General features: G+C 37.9%; 2 protein-coding genes and 1 long non-coding RNA gene across 3 annotated transcripts; 2 read left to right on the top strand and 1 right to left on the bottom strand.

Annotated features, from left to right (window-relative positions):
- Positions 1 to 4,172: 4,172 nt before the first annotated feature.
- LOC146463332 (carbohydrate sulfotransferase 14-like) lies at positions 4,173 to 7,023 on the top strand. The gene is made up of 3 exons (XM_085084579.1): positions 4,173 to 4,406; positions 5,518 to 5,549; positions 6,073 to 7,023. Exons 1-3 carry the CDS (start codon positions 4,271 to 4,273, stop codon positions 6,868 to 6,870), a joined length of 966 nt encoding a protein of 321 aa, XP_084940705.1. The 5' UTR covers positions 4,173 to 4,270; the 3' UTR covers positions 6,871 to 7,023.
- On the bottom strand, positions 6,953 to 15,110 carry LOC146463330 (uncharacterized). Its single transcript, XM_085084575.1, has 9 exons — positions 14,267 to 15,110; positions 12,424 to 12,595; positions 11,580 to 11,681; positions 10,934 to 11,094; positions 10,080 to 10,314; positions 9,396 to 9,622; positions 8,747 to 8,941; positions 8,214 to 8,273; positions 6,953 to 7,856 (listed from the first exon to the last, which is right to left on the bottom strand). Exons 1-9 carry the CDS (start codon positions 14,611 to 14,613, stop codon positions 7,673 to 7,675), a joined length of 1,683 nt encoding a protein of 560 aa, XP_084940701.1. The 5' UTR covers positions 14,614 to 15,110; the 3' UTR covers positions 6,953 to 7,672.
- Positions 8,949 to 9,542, top strand: LOC146463331 (uncharacterized). Its single transcript, XR_014856932.1, has 2 exons — positions 8,949 to 9,156; positions 9,399 to 9,542. It is a non-coding gene; the product is annotated as an uncharacterized LOC146463331 (long non-coding RNA).
- Positions 15,111 to 15,210: the final 100 nt, after the last annotated feature.

The raw sequence follows: 15,210 nt of genomic DNA, 5'->3' as shown, positions 1-15,210 counted from the left end.
GTAAACCATAAGCAAGTCATATGACCCAGACAAAAACTGCACTTTCTGGGGATCGGTGTGGAGGCATTTGCGGTACTTTCACCTGTACGGATAGGTCTTACCAACTAAACTAAATTTATGGGAAAAATCCGCTAAGAATCTTCATTATCATATAAAAATTCGTTGATTTCGTTTATTGTAGGAAAAAATCTCATTTTCAGTATATACTCCATCACCACTGAACTTACCACCCTGTCAATTCTCAAAATTGCAAAAACAAAAACAAAAAAAAAAAAAGGAAAAACAAATAAAGGGAGCTCTGTCAGCGTTTGTTGTTTTGTTATTTTGTTGCGACAGGTTAGGTCAGTTTAATCATCTTGCAATTGTTTGTTTAATCTTCAAATTTTTACTTATATTTTTATTTTAATATTTCATTGTCATTGTCATTTTTATATTTACTTAAATTTGTTTCTTTGGTTGTTTTTTGTTGGCTCGGATCCCACGCTTTGACATTGATTGACTGATTGATTGACGAGCTGGTCAATTATTCTAATGAGAGCTTTTTCACGCTAAATCTGCGTATCTACTCTGTCACTGATGTCCTCGTCAGCTCAGGAGAGAAAATCATAAGGCTGTCATTTGCCCACGGACACTGAAAAAAAAAAGTTCCCACTATATTAACTGGTCTAGTTCCCTTACACAACCGCCGCGAGTTCTTATGTGATAAGCTTTTTAATTCCATCCTGTCTAATCCCTCGCACAAGCTGTATAGCTTACTGCCTCCCAAGAATGAGTGCGAAGTCAATTTAAGGAGTCAGCACTCTTTTACTACACGGCGCCTCCACACCATTCGTACTCGAAATAGTTTTATCTATCACTATGTCCATAAAGCAATGATGTAATATTGTTTTCTCTTAATTATATATTTTTGTCCTTTTATATTAGTTCTTCTTAGCCATGTATTTTATTGTAGTATATATTTTATTGTAAATCAAACGTAATTCAGCCTGTGGCTGCAAGGTTCTTGATAATAAACTACCGGTATCTATCTTTATCTAAACTCCGGTGGGTGATGGGCACAACTGATGTGACAAAAGGATGTGGGGGACCCCGGGAAGGTGAAGTACCCCGCCTCGGTGGGGTAACTTATCTCTCCATCCATAAATCTCTCTTTTTCTCTTGATCGCGTTCACATGAGAAGTGGGGGACCCCACCGAGGCGGGTTGCCCGATCGGCCGGACCGGGTAACCTAGCTTAGCTGCTACGCTGAGGTGATATCCATCTGAGCATTTGTTATAATTCTGAATTTCTGAATTTGTGAATTCCGCCAAAGCCCGCCAAAACAACGTGGCTGCCAATCAACTTTACCGCCGATTTTATCTTCAAAATGTCCAGAAAAACGGTTTTAGTGAAGAAAATAATCTGACCACGCGATAACATTTTAAACCTCACCCGAGTGACCAGGGTTTGCATTTGAAGGCTAGCTTTTTTTTTACTATGGGAGTACGGGTATATCCGCCCTGTACCTCACCTATCCCGGGATCTCCTCCTCCATGTGAACTAGCTGCGATCATACCCTCCTTCCCCACACCTCAAAAAAGGCGAAAACTGTCTGCCGAGGTGATCGCAAGTTAATCACAGATTACCAACTGGTGCTCACGTGTTACACCAGGAGCCATAATCAAGAATGCAGACCGTAACAAGACGCCATTTTGACTGGTGGGCGTCTCCCCATATGTTGTACCAAAAAAATCTTTTTTTAAAAAACATATGTGCCATACGCGCGAACGCGCACGCGTGTAAATTGCAAGGATCGCGCGTGGAGAAATTAAAATTTTGTTCTACCCGTTCAAAATCACGTCCAAATTTTAAAATTCTGCCAGGGATTATCTTTTTTTTGAAATAAAAATAATAAACATAATGGACGTCAGGGTGGGGGCACCCCACCCTGCCCCCGACGAGGGGGGACAGTCTACACACTTGGTACACTCAACCCCCCAGTCTACACACTTGGTACACATACCTGTTTTTTCTTGAGTGAATATCTTGTAGCTTCTGTTTGTTTATTTTTGGAATTATATATCTTTGTTATACTTTTATTAATAATGAAATGCAAGGCTGATTGGACAACTAAGATAATTTTATTGCTTAATATTTTGGTTAGATTAATACAAACCTTTTTGTTTTTTTCAGGGTCTACACAAAGATCCCGGTGCACTTTGTTGCTGTTTGTATAGTATAAGTGGTCCCTGCGCTATTCGAGAGTTACCTTACTAATAATTGTCCGGCATAGGCATGAATGTGGTTCATGATACAGGTAAAATCTAAGCACTGTGTCAGAAGTCTCGATTTTCATTTATAATTAGCATGTGAATGAAAAGAGATATTTTGGATTTTTTCCCAAGTGATTATGTTCTGCCACTTTTTTAGTGTGCGCAGCTGTTGTTCGCGAATGAAGTATAGAAACATCGCTGCGGCAGTTCGTTTAACGAGTTGGGTTTCTATTTTGTTGGACAATGTTGATGGGTTGTTTATTTCCCGGAAGGGTAACTTGTGTTATTTTATTCTCTTTTTTTGGAGACTGAGATTATTTTGCCGCATTGTATAGCGTACTGAGAACAACATTACCCGTAAAGTTCCGTTCTCCATGTCATCGGTTTGAAAATCCATGTGATGTTCGCTCTTTGCTTTAAATAGTTCGAGATCTTGTGCAGTTTATCTAATTGAGATTCTTAAAATCACCACTATCTTCTTTTTCGGCGGTCGAGTGTTCCTTAGGCTATTTTTATTAATTTCTTCCGGCTCATTGACTCATTATCTTTTGTTCAGAAATTATCGTTGGAATATTTAAAAAAAGCGTTTACCAATTATGTCAACAAACCGGCAAGTTATAAGTCTGTCGCGTTCTACGAAGGGAGCTCGTTTCGCAAGATACAGATTTGAATTTGCGAGACGGAGCACTTCGGATTTTTTGTTAAGAAATCACCATTGCGGCGAAGAGTACTTAAGAAAAGAAGCGTTTCCAAATATAAACAAACAGCTTAAATACCGTCACCGAATTAACTTCGGCCTCATGGCTTATTACTTTTTATTCAGAAAACATCATTGCGACGAGGAAAATTTACGAAAAGGGTTTACTGTTTGGAATTCTTTTGTCCGTGATCGAGTACTTGACATGTAAACATTCAATGTCATGTATGCTGAGTTATTAAACGAACCACTTTCATAAAATTCGACAGGTCGAGGAGGTTTTACATTTTATACAGTTTTGGCTTTGTGCTAATTCTGTTATTTTTCTCACACTGGAAAACTTTCAAGATCCTTGAGCTTGATCAAAACGTTATTTGACAGAAATTTCCTGCACGATCAAAACTGAAATAGCAAAATTGGAGGGGGTGGGATACAGGGGACGAAAACTACAGGAAACTGAGATTTAAGACCTTCCTGAGAACCATATTTCCCAACAGAAAGTTAAATCTTGCTTTTATCTGTGAACCTCAAAGATAAAAGGCGCTTTTTTGTTGCTGTCTGGGAAGTCATATTCTACTAGCCTGTGAACAGGCTCCCAAGTGGGGAAAAGAAAAATCGGCGAGCCGGGCGAGCGGAGCGCGGTATGGGGAGCTTGATTTTTGTCTTCGCCCTATACCCCACTTGGGAGCCTGTTCACAGGCTAGATAATGCGTTTCTCGAAGCAACCGTAAACTTTCCCAGGAATTCCCGGGCCTGGTAAAATAGGGGCTCTTGCGCGCGCTTCACGCTCGTTCGTAAAAAAAAAAAAACGGGGGCGTTGAGTTTGAGCTAGACAAAAAATTTAAGAACGTATCCTAGATTGAGAGTGAGTTAGAGGGTTTAGTCTGCAGAGTCTATACAGTCGACTCAACCCAAATGCCGATAGTTGGCTGGCACGGTATCTTCCCTTGTGCACAAAAACTATTTTGAAGCCGTTTTGAATGAGCCATTCGGTCAGAAAGGCGAACTTCTCTCCTTGAAAAACTAGTCAACGCCCCAAAACCAGTAAAAAACAACAACAACAACAACAAAAAAAACAAGCACGAATTCCGCCAGCCAAAAGAAAAATCCGATTCAAATTCCCCTGGTGGTGGTGGGGGGGGGGGGGGAGGGGGGAGGGAATGTTGGAGGCACCGGCTGATGCGCGGCAAAAATGTATTTGAACAGTTTCAGTGGGTGACAGATTTGACGATACACAACAGATCGTGTTACAAGAAAGGTGCCTTCATATTTGCAGTAAAGTCAGTAAAGCTTGCCAGTGTTGGCCGTGCTGTGTGTCAAAATGAGGTGTTCTAAACTCAAACTTATGGCAGTTCTCTTGATATTCACTTTGATTGTTGGACTACAAGTTTTTCTTTCGCATTCCAAAGGAGTGTTTTGGAGATCCGAGGAAAAATCCCACGAATCTTCGATTTCCGGTAAGAGAACCGATTATAAACTGTAGCTTATATTGAACTGCAATTGTAGGATTTATAGTTTTTATATTTCCTTTTAATAGCCACCTTTTGACTGCTTTAAGTAACGAAATTTGTCATTCAAACGTTTCTTATGGCTTTTTCAAGACGCATTGCAGGGTTTGGCGAAGATTGATCATTTAGTTTATATGAGTTTATACACCTCCTCTCATAACAGGCTTCCACTATTTTAATATGCCACATTTTAGTAACTTTCAGACAATCTAGTGCTTGATTTGTTGTCAAAAGTGTAAATGTGGATGAATTATAAGTACTTAACCGAAATGTTCTCAAAATGACGTGTTAGAGCTCTGGGTCAAGCTTCAGCTTTATTACATATTGATCCAATGATCGCTCGCTCGATGTGTTTCATGTCGTGGTAGATTGTAAGTTACACCTGTATTTATACGATTTGAAACCATAGAAATGCACAGTTCTTCAGGTCAGTTTTTTAGTTTTGGTACATGGGCCGCTACAAAGAATCAAAAGTGGCGTTTAGTATACCTGGGTATACGTAACAACATGCTCGTAATTTGTGTTTGTTGAAGAGTAATCCAGCTGTCGCAGTATATAAACAAAACCAAACGCAAAGCTTTTATTTTAATGGTTTATACGCTGCTCCCAGAGTTTTATTTAGTTTCTCTCCTCAAACAAAAATAATTGAGCCACGATACGGTGACACCGCCGCTTTGCGGCTCAAGTTTGGTTGAGCAGGAATAAGAAAGATTCATCCAGGACCAGGCATAGTTGCCAGGGGTATGGAAAAAATTCCTTTAGCATGTAAATTTATTAATCGTTAATACCCCTGTAGTTGTCCCAAAACTGAGGCTACCAATACATATATTTTTCCAGCAGATAAATAGTCATTCATTGGCTGCATAATGTTTTCTGCTCTTTCAATAATGATGATGATGATAGTGATGGTAAGAATGAAAATAATAATAAATGCATTTATTTAGGTGAGTGTAAAAAGGACGAAGCAGCTGTTTCCACAAAGGGCCACCTTCAGTTTATATTCTCCCACGTCAAAAGCCATATTATTAACCTTGATGATGATTTTGTTTTTACTTTACAGAAAGCAAAGGATTAGCAGGGAAGGATTATGTCGTAAGGATATATTTTTCTTTCTAACATAGCATTGGTTCCATCGATTTGGCATTCACACAGCTAGCAGATATAACTTGCAACGCAAAATCAGCTGCACATTCAAGAAAAAAAATCTTGGGGGTGTGGTGGGTTACTACAATATACAAACTTTATGGGTGAGTGCCACTGTTTCAAGGTATGATTTTCATGCAGGAATATTTCTCTGGAAATCAAAGTTTTGGTATAACCGGAAAGTTACATGAAGAATTTTTGTCTTGAATAGGAACTGGCACTAAAAATAAATTAAAAGTTGTGTTTGTATGATACCATTGTCAGTGGTAATTTTGTTGGATTACAATATATGGTCTGGTATAAGAGTTTCAGAGCTGCAGTGGTATTTGAGTGCATGTCACACAGTGCTTTTAGCAATGTTATGTGACAACCAAAGCAACAGTTAAAAGCACTATCAAGTAAAGGAAATATGATTTGATCTGTTAACCTTATACAAGATTCACTACCTTTTGTCTGTCCATTTTTATTGTAGGTCTCCAGTGCAGAGAGGATAGAATCAGTAAAAAAAGTTTGTGGAAAAACAAAGAAATCATGGGATGCCCTCTCTGTTTCAGAAAAACAGATCCTAGCAAAACACATTATAGTTAACGACGAACACAGATTCCTGTTTTGCTCTGTGCCTAAGGTTGCCTGTTCAAACTGGAAAAGAGTCCTGTTGGTTCTTGATGGCGAGGCTACCGACAGCAATGCTATCGGCAAAGTGAATCACTTTGGGTTTACATTTCTGGGAGACTTGCCTCCTCTGGCGATCAAGCGCAAACTCAAAGAGTACTACAAGTTCATGTTTGTCCGGGAACCTCTTGAGAGACTTGTATCAGCATATAAAGATAAGTTTGTGCTGAATAACACTTCTTTCCATAAAAGGTATGGAACAAAGATCGTGAAGCAGATACGGAAAAATGCCCCGGCAAATTCCAAAGGAGATGACGTTTCCCTGAAAGAGTTTTTGCAATACATAGAAGAAAGTCGTGTGGAAGACTTGAATGAGCACTGGATGCCATATTATGAATTATGCCAACCTTGTGTTGTTTCATACAACTTTATAGGATCGTTTGAGAATCTTGAAGCTGACGCTAACCAAGTACTAGAAGAACTTAATCTAAATGAACAGGTTTCTTTCCCTAAAAAGCAGAAATATTATCAAGCAGGAGGAAAAGGATACTCAGCTAACACAATGAAATCTAGTGATATTTCCACAAAACTGTTTTCAAAAGTAATGAGAAAATATTCTAAGGATTATAATATGTTCTTGTATAAAAAACCTGTTTGAAATAGCAGAAAACTGAACACTCTGAACATTCATCTTCTGAACATTGCTGATCTAAACTTTATATTTAGTAGACTGTATAGAATGGCTACCACAAAATAGCAAATTTATTGACATACTATTTCACAAATTAAAATTATGTTCTAGAATATATTATATTTTGTCTGTTGAAGTTTAATTTTTGTGCACATTATAATAACTATAATATAACTAAAATACCCATCACCCAAGTGGCTGTTTTGTCACACCTCGAGAAATCCAATTTTATTGAATTTATTGGATCATTATCAATGATAATAATATGAACGGTTGGATGAAAAAGGGATGTGGATGACTCAGGTCAAAATTTAGTTGAAAAGTTTCTTTCTTTGTTTAATCAATTTGCACCAAGTGCAGCATGGTACCAACCAATGGCTTTGAATATCTAAAAGTACTGCATGTACATTGGTCTCTGCTACAGTAAAATGGATGGAAATTTAGCCCTTACACGAAAACTACAATAATATTATAATTTAAGACAACTTTTAAAACAATTTTTGAATATTGCCAGCCAAATTTGTCCCTCCCTTTGTTCACAAAGGCCTGCCATAATAATAATATTATGATAATATGTTTATTACTATTAATGTTGTTAATACCAGTACCAATAGTTTTCCTCCAAAACAAATCTGAGAAATCTTCAACTTCCACAAAACTTCGAGTGAGTTAGAACTTTTAAAAATATTGGAAGCTGAGCAAAGCCAAACAAATTTTTCAGTGACTTAATAATAATTTCATGTGTAGAAGCACCCAATTAACATCTAGTTCAGTTTCCATTTTCTTCTTGCTTTTCAACTGACATTCCAGCCATTTCTTGGTTATCTCCAGTTGTTTGAGGGCTGTCTGTTGATATGCTCTGATAATCTGCGACCTTGGAGAAGGATTCTGGCCTCTCTACTGCACACAAACTACAGATGCATGTTCCTGTGTAGTGCTTGCGGAAGTAGAAGCTAAACAGATCAAGTAACAAAATAAATGAATTAATTAGGAATGATAGCATTCAGACATTTAAGTAAGAAGAAAAATCCCTTCCTTTCTTGTACCACTGCTGTGCAGGCAGGCAGGAAATGGGAAAAGAGAGGAAATAAGATGAACACTGTATATTTTGCAAAAGAATTAAGTGAAAATGGGTGGGCGCCACAAGAAAAAGGGAAGGGGGTGGGGCAATATAGGGATTGAAGGTGTTGATACTGGGAAACTCATAACATGTCTAATGTGAGCCAAGAAGAGGAGAGTTGTCACCCTGAGTTCTAAAGAAACATCTGCTACTGATCAATAAAATGTATCCTCTATTAAATTAAACTTACAAGAAGCTTAAAATCCATAAGGTGAATACAGTGCCTGCGATGACTGCCACCAACCAAATGCTGAAAAGATATTTGAACAGAAGTTACCAGCATGAAGTTGAACTGTTTTACTTCTCCGTACCAAAAAGACCTGTGTTTTGAAATCGCTGCATGAAAAGTGTTCGCATTTTCATCAAACACCTTTTCAACATACGGTACATGAAATGCAAATTTAATAATCGCAAAAGAAATTGTACAAAAGTTGTGATAATGGTGTCAGTTAATATTGGTCAAGTAAATGGTTTTCTTTAGGATCCAGGCATTATGAATGAATGAATGAATGAATGAATGAATGAATGAGTGAGTGAGTGAGTGAGTGAGTGAGTGAGTGAGTGAGTGAAAGAGTGAGTGAGTGAGTGAGTGGGTGGGTGGGTGGGTGGGTGGGTGGATGGATGGATGGATGGATGGATGGATGGATGGATGGATGGATGGATGGATGAATGAATGAATGAATGAATACAGAGAGAGCATTAGGTAACTGAACCATTTCTTACTTCAGGATATTTAGCAAGGGAAGTGCCAGACATGTCCATATACCACCTCCCATGAATGGTGAATGAAGCAGTTGTTTGAAGGCAAAATCAGCAGGTACAGGAGTGCGACTTTCAGGATCAACCATGCGCAAGAGAATAAGCCCTGTAGCAATAACACCTGTGTTCATTCCAAAGTCAGCGATTGCTCTCTCAAACCTACCAACAAGTAACAAATATCGCGACACTTTTAAAACTGGCAAGCACCTCTTTTGGGAAACTGCATGGGAGCACTGGTTTTGGCTGGCTGGCTGGCAATTAGGCTTGGATTACCACCTGCTGCTCTGAGGAAATGAACCTACTGTAAAAGAAAACTCATCTGGGACCCAGTGAGTGTGGTGGATATCAAATTCTACTGACATTGTCAATATGTGGTATGTAGTTGATAATCCTGGAGGTTACCATGTGTATTCCCTCCTTTGGGTCTCCCTTGGTAACTGTAGATTTTTCATTTAATTTCTCAAATTGCCTTCAGGATAATCAGCTTTTGTTCTACATTGTTGTTGTTCCTTTTTGTTTGTTTGTTTTTCAGAAAAAATTTCCCAGCCAAAATAAGAGGCTTAACTTATACAAAATTAATTCATTGTTTCTCATAATTAAGTTGTTTACATACCAGTGATTGGGTAGCAGAAACCTTGAAAAAAATCCCAACATGACGAAATTCCAGATGAATCCACAAGTACATAGGATCAAGAGGGGAGCAATATCAACAGCAACGGCTGAGACATCTACTGTTGCAACAGCTGACGTGATGAGGAAGTCTAATGATGAAGATGCTATGCGTTCCATAAGAGAAACATCAATCAATTCATTGATGCTTTTGATCCTCTCAATAATTAGCTGCAACGGTAAACAATGAAAATGAGTTTTAAATTATTAGTTACTTTCAAACACACACTCTAAAAAAAACCTGGTTAGCTCAGTTGTATAATGATAAGAGTATCAGACGGCTGAGAGGAAGGTCAAGCGTCTTAAAAAAGAGGTAACTTATTTAAAGGTGATTGTGGAGTCTTTTGTAGATGTGTTCATTGGCACCTCAGTTCAGATGATCATGTCAATAGTGGATGGCAATGTTAATTAAGCCACTGGCCTCGTCTTGTTACAGAACTGCAGCTGCTCTTAATGCACTACATGATGCAACAACAAATGAAAGTTACTGTTTACTGGTAGTTATAAACTGTCAGAGAAGATAATAAACTCTTTGAGTGAAGAAAGGATAGGAAAGGAAAGGAAATGAAAGAAAGAAAAAAAAAGGAAGAAAAGAAACATTTAAAAAAAATTAAAATAATTTACTAACCTGGATAATGATTCCACCAGCCATACAAAGCGGGAACAGGGGGATACCAGAAAGGAAGTTCAGGTCCTTTAGTTTCTGTGAAGTGTTTTCAATAGCAATCAGACATTGTTTCAAGCCATAGCCAATCAGCATAGCAATCCCTAGCACTGCAAGGTGGAATGCCAACACATCTATTGAACTTGCCCTCACTGTCTGTACTCCTGCCACAGGGCGGCTCCCAACAGCATATACACCCCTGGAAAAATATATAATTTATTATTAATATGACAAAGAATTTTGAGGTTTGTAGATATAAAGGAAAACCCTGTGAGCTAAGCAACCCTAAGTAGACACTTCTGGAATGTTTTAAGGCTGATCAGGTTGTCTTGGTATTACCTCAGGCTTTGACTGAGATCCTAGCACTCATGAAATACTATATTGGAGGCATGTTGACCTGATGATAAGTGCAATATTAATATAATAGATTTCCAAAGGAAAAGGAAAAGGAAACGTTTACCAAAAGTCTTAGTGTGTAAAATCTGTTGGTGTCCTCAGACAAGATACTTTCCCATTCATTCATTTCTTAGTAAAGTGTATAACTGGGTAATTACTACTGAGCCAGTTAATTAAGGAAACAACAAACAAACTAGGGGTAACCCTGTGATGAGCTAGCATTTCTCACCTAAGGGGTTACACAAATAAACTGGGGATTGTCAACTGCAACATGCCAGCTATTTTGCCACTTGATCACTTGGACTTACTTACTTACTTACTTACTTACTTGAACCTTTCGATCAACTGGACAGGCACATCACCTAGTTAGAATGAAGTATTAATGAAACCTGTGGATTAAATAACTGTGATATTCCACCAACCTTATGGATATCTTGACCTCCTGTGCAGTATCAATCCTCTCCCTCTTCACCCACCCACGGTGAGTAGCAATATTGACAAACATCACACCACACACAACTGAGAAAACCAGTCCTAGTGTGGCACTAGCTAAACCAAAGTCACCTCCATTAGGAAATCCAAGCTGTCAAAAAATAACAAAGTTACTGTTAATATTGCAAAGATCTCATGAATGTTTGAATAAGCTAACAACATCGTTGGTTATTTTTAGTGTATGGTTTGCTGTAGACTTGATTTCCAGGAAATTGAGTCCTAGCATACACACCTCTGAAAGCATGTCGAGGGAGGAAAACACTGAAACTTAAAGTTAGGAATTTGCTGAAGTGTGGATAATGTACAGAAAAGCACTGGACTTCAGGAACAAGTTTACAGACAAGGTGAAAATAATAATTATAAATATATGTGAATGTCACATTGCTTCTTCATTGTAATATTGCATTCATCCCTCTGTTTCAATATTATTGAACACAACATAAGATGGCACTTAACATTAATATAGTAATGTTTAACTTCATATGCATGTACACATTGGGAGCTGCAGATCAAATTAGAAAGCCAAACTCCCAACTCTTTAAACTGCCTTTATTAAACAGTTTATAAACAGCTTACTGTCTTGTATGTTGGTGTGAGTCCTCCTGCTGTCCCATGACCACCTGCAAACCCTACAGGAAGGATGGTAGCAAACAATGGGCTGACACCAAACACTGGCATCTAACAATAATGGACAAAATATATCAGCTACTATGTTATAAATTATGAGAGTCTGAAATTTTACAGCTGTAAAACGGACATAGGAGTAGGTCATGCTAATAAGTAAAAGGTTTTTGAGACATTATCGGTCATTATTGTATAATTTTCTCCAGCATAGAATATTAAAAAAAGATCTATAAAATTGGCAACAGAGCAGTTTCAGTGGAGCAATCTGATGCTTGTCAACTGAAGATCTACTTCAAGCAAAAAAAAGAAAAACAACACTATTTTAAAAAGCTAAATGATTTTTTTTTATATATATATAATTAATGTAAGCTGATAATTTGCTTATTAATAAACGCTTGCACATTTCTTATAGGCCCCGTTCCCATTCTTCTATATAAAAGCAGATAACTTAATCCAGTGGATAAATAATGTACATTTTATCAGCCATGCCTTATGACTTATCCCCTAGATTTAAGTCACCCAGGACATTTTTATTATTAATAGCATCACTTGATTACAACTATCAGAATTTCTCAGTTTTTTGTTTTCTCATGCTAATTAGAGTGTTATAATTTTTGTTCACTCCCCACTGAATCACAAAATTTGAAATGGAAAATCTGTCTTACAAAATTTTATTTAATTTTTAGTTTGTGATTTTTAATAGCAAATTTGAAATGGAAAACTTAATGAATTCTGGTAGTGGCAGTGAAATGACACCATCATGAAAATGGCCTATTCAGCTAGCTATCCTCCTTACCAACAAAGCACCAGTGACCACCAGTGCCACTATCCATTGTCCCCAGGCAACAACCATACCATACATCAATTGGGGCCCAGCCTGTCTCCAAATTACTGAGACATTTGGGATCTGGGTACCAAGGAACAGTGAAGAGAACACAATGTTGATCAGAAATCCAGCCAGATTGTACCTTTGGAATAAAGCATGAAAAAAAACATTCATAATGTAAGCTGTTGTCCAACTGTTCAACCAATCAATACAGTGGTCGACAACCATAAAGCTCAAAAGGTTCAACTTACCAGTCCTTACTGGTAGCAACTTTTATATCGGTGCAAACTTGCACAATGTCTTTCACAGAATTATAGCAGTTCAAAATACTGACCAAATCAAATATCAGGGCCGTACATAGCGCGGGGGCAGAGGGGGCAGCTGCCCCCGCCAGGAAAACTCAATTCCGTTTCTAACATCACACTGATCACAAGAAAATCGACTAATTGACTAAAAAAATATTCCTTCAATGTGAATTCCAAATAATTATTTTGGAAAATCTTTTGAGGTACCAGTTTTCTTATGAAAATGATGATTTTTTTCAGTTTGGGCTGCCTATGGTTTAAAATTTGGTGTGTAAATAAAGACTGACAAGCATACGCCACTTACTGGTGCGTGTTTTAGCCCTTTTAAATCTAGCTTATACAAGTATTTTTTTTCCGAGATCAATTGGTTTTAAAAGCCTGCGCTGCTCGCAAGTATTTGTAGCGGGTTTGGATTTAACCATCATATGTTCATCATCCGACAGGTCATTTGCGCCTAATGATTTTTGAGTTTCCTCTTTTGAATTCTCTTCGTTTTGAATATGACCTCTTATTCTGTGTGTTCAACGACGGTGTTTTTATGCCACATAGGACATTTCAGCTGGGTTTGGCTTGAATCTTTTTAGTGCTTGATAGTTTTAACTGCCTTTCTTGTTGAGATTTGGCAATATTAGGACAGAAATTAATCACTGCTTGTATCATGCAATGAGCTTCATTCTGTAATTGTTACAATGCCGGGCCCGGCTAGTGTTTGTCACAAGGAGTTGTATTTCTTGGCACGGCTATTTGGATTTTTGGTTCTCTAGTAATCGTTGTAGATAGTGCGTTTGAATTGTGGAAGCTCAGTGATTTTCTCCCTTTGTTTAAAGCAGTGCATCGACTGTGTTTTAAAATGAGAGACAATATTTGCTTCAAGCAAGACAGGATCAAGATCCTCTCTTGCTTCAAGCTAAACAAGACGTTAACTCCATAAAAATTCATGACAATTTAAAACTAAAAGTATCGGTGTGTTTTTTTTTTCTCTAAACGTCGTAGAGGCAACTTTCTGTGTTGGAGTGAAAACAAAATTAATGTCCAACTAGAAACCCTATCTGCATATGGTAGACCCCTGTGAGTTTGCCCCCACAGACAAAAAATCCCAGGTACGGCCCTGAATATCTGTTCAAGAAATAGTTTTCTGGACGTTTAGGTTATTGAAAATGCAAGAGAAAAAAAAACAGGCCTTCAAGTTTGTCAAAGGATTCACAGTGGGAATTAATAACAATATTATTTATTGTATTAATTACTAGAGTTGTTTAAACTGGGGAAAATTTCCCAATGGAATCTCCCTGGGGTTTCTGCATGCTACGTTATTAATCAAAATAAACAATGCGCTCCTCATTTCTACCTTGCTGTAATATTCATCAGTCTATGGTATACAAAACTTGGGCTTAACTTTAAGGTGGAGAAAAAGGCAAACGCACCGTTAAGGTTTTTACAGTAAATTATTTCATTAATATTTCAAATGTACACATTTTCTTGATAATCATCCATAAAATTGAAATACTTACCATCCCCTGGTGAAGTTTAGGGCGATAAATCCAGAGACATTTTGATTTAGCTGAGCTAACTGCAGCGTAATTAATCCGATAACACCGCCTATAACAGACGCGGGAAGGTACAGCTTTTGGAAGATCCACACGTAAAGCCGAAGAAACTTCCCCAAAACAAGGAGAAAACACAACCAGCAAAAGCTAGCAACCGCAGAATAGGCCATAGGCGTCTTTGGCTCCTCACAAAAACCATGATCGTTTAAAACAAAGCCTGCGGCACAGTAACAAGTAGAAAAGTTCGAGGCGGACTCAAAGCACACACCCCCTTTCCCGCACGAATTCGGGACAGACGTGTTACAACTCATTTTGTTGGCTTCAGATCGAATGCATTTGCTTGAAATTTCAAATTTAGAACATAAGGGGTATACTATAAACAAACAGCTTATAGAAAGGTTGACGCCAAAATAATTGCTTCCGATTCGAGAGTGAACCCGGTGAAGAAAATTAGTTTTTGATTTGATTGACGGGCATCATGCAAAGCCAATAAAAAGAAAGAGCGGAAAACTTGTGCTCTCCTGTTGTTATAACAGACAAAAGAAAACTAAACAGACAAAATGTAGTTTTTGACAAGTGGACACTAAACGCTAAATTATACGGGCGGGCTGTGAAGATACCAAAAATTCGCTTAGCCAGCTCGGTGTTGAAATCGAGTATGATGTAATCGTATATCGGGCGAATATGTAAATTAGATGCGTTTAATTATTCGAGATCGAGATAAAAATCGACCCCGGCTGCTATTAAACGAACAAAAATTGATCCGGATTTTCAATAGTTTATCTATCAAAATTATAAGAAAGTAAATTTCTGGAAATGAATATTGTGTGCGTTAACTAGGTTTTTCCAATTTTCGGGAGTTCTGGAAAAAGCACACGTCACCGACAAGTCGCACCCTGTAATCAGTC

The sequence above is a fragment of the Pavona decussata genome, unplaced genomic scaffold (genome assembly GCF_977016875.1).
Source record: "Pavona decussata unplaced genomic scaffold, jaPavDecu1.1 SCAFFOLD_179, whole genome shotgun sequence".
NCBI lineage: Eukaryota > Metazoa > Cnidaria > Anthozoa > Scleractinia > Agariciidae > Pavona > Pavona decussata.
Note: the sequence above shows the minus strand (reverse complement) of the source record. Positions and strands in the feature narration are given on the sequence as shown.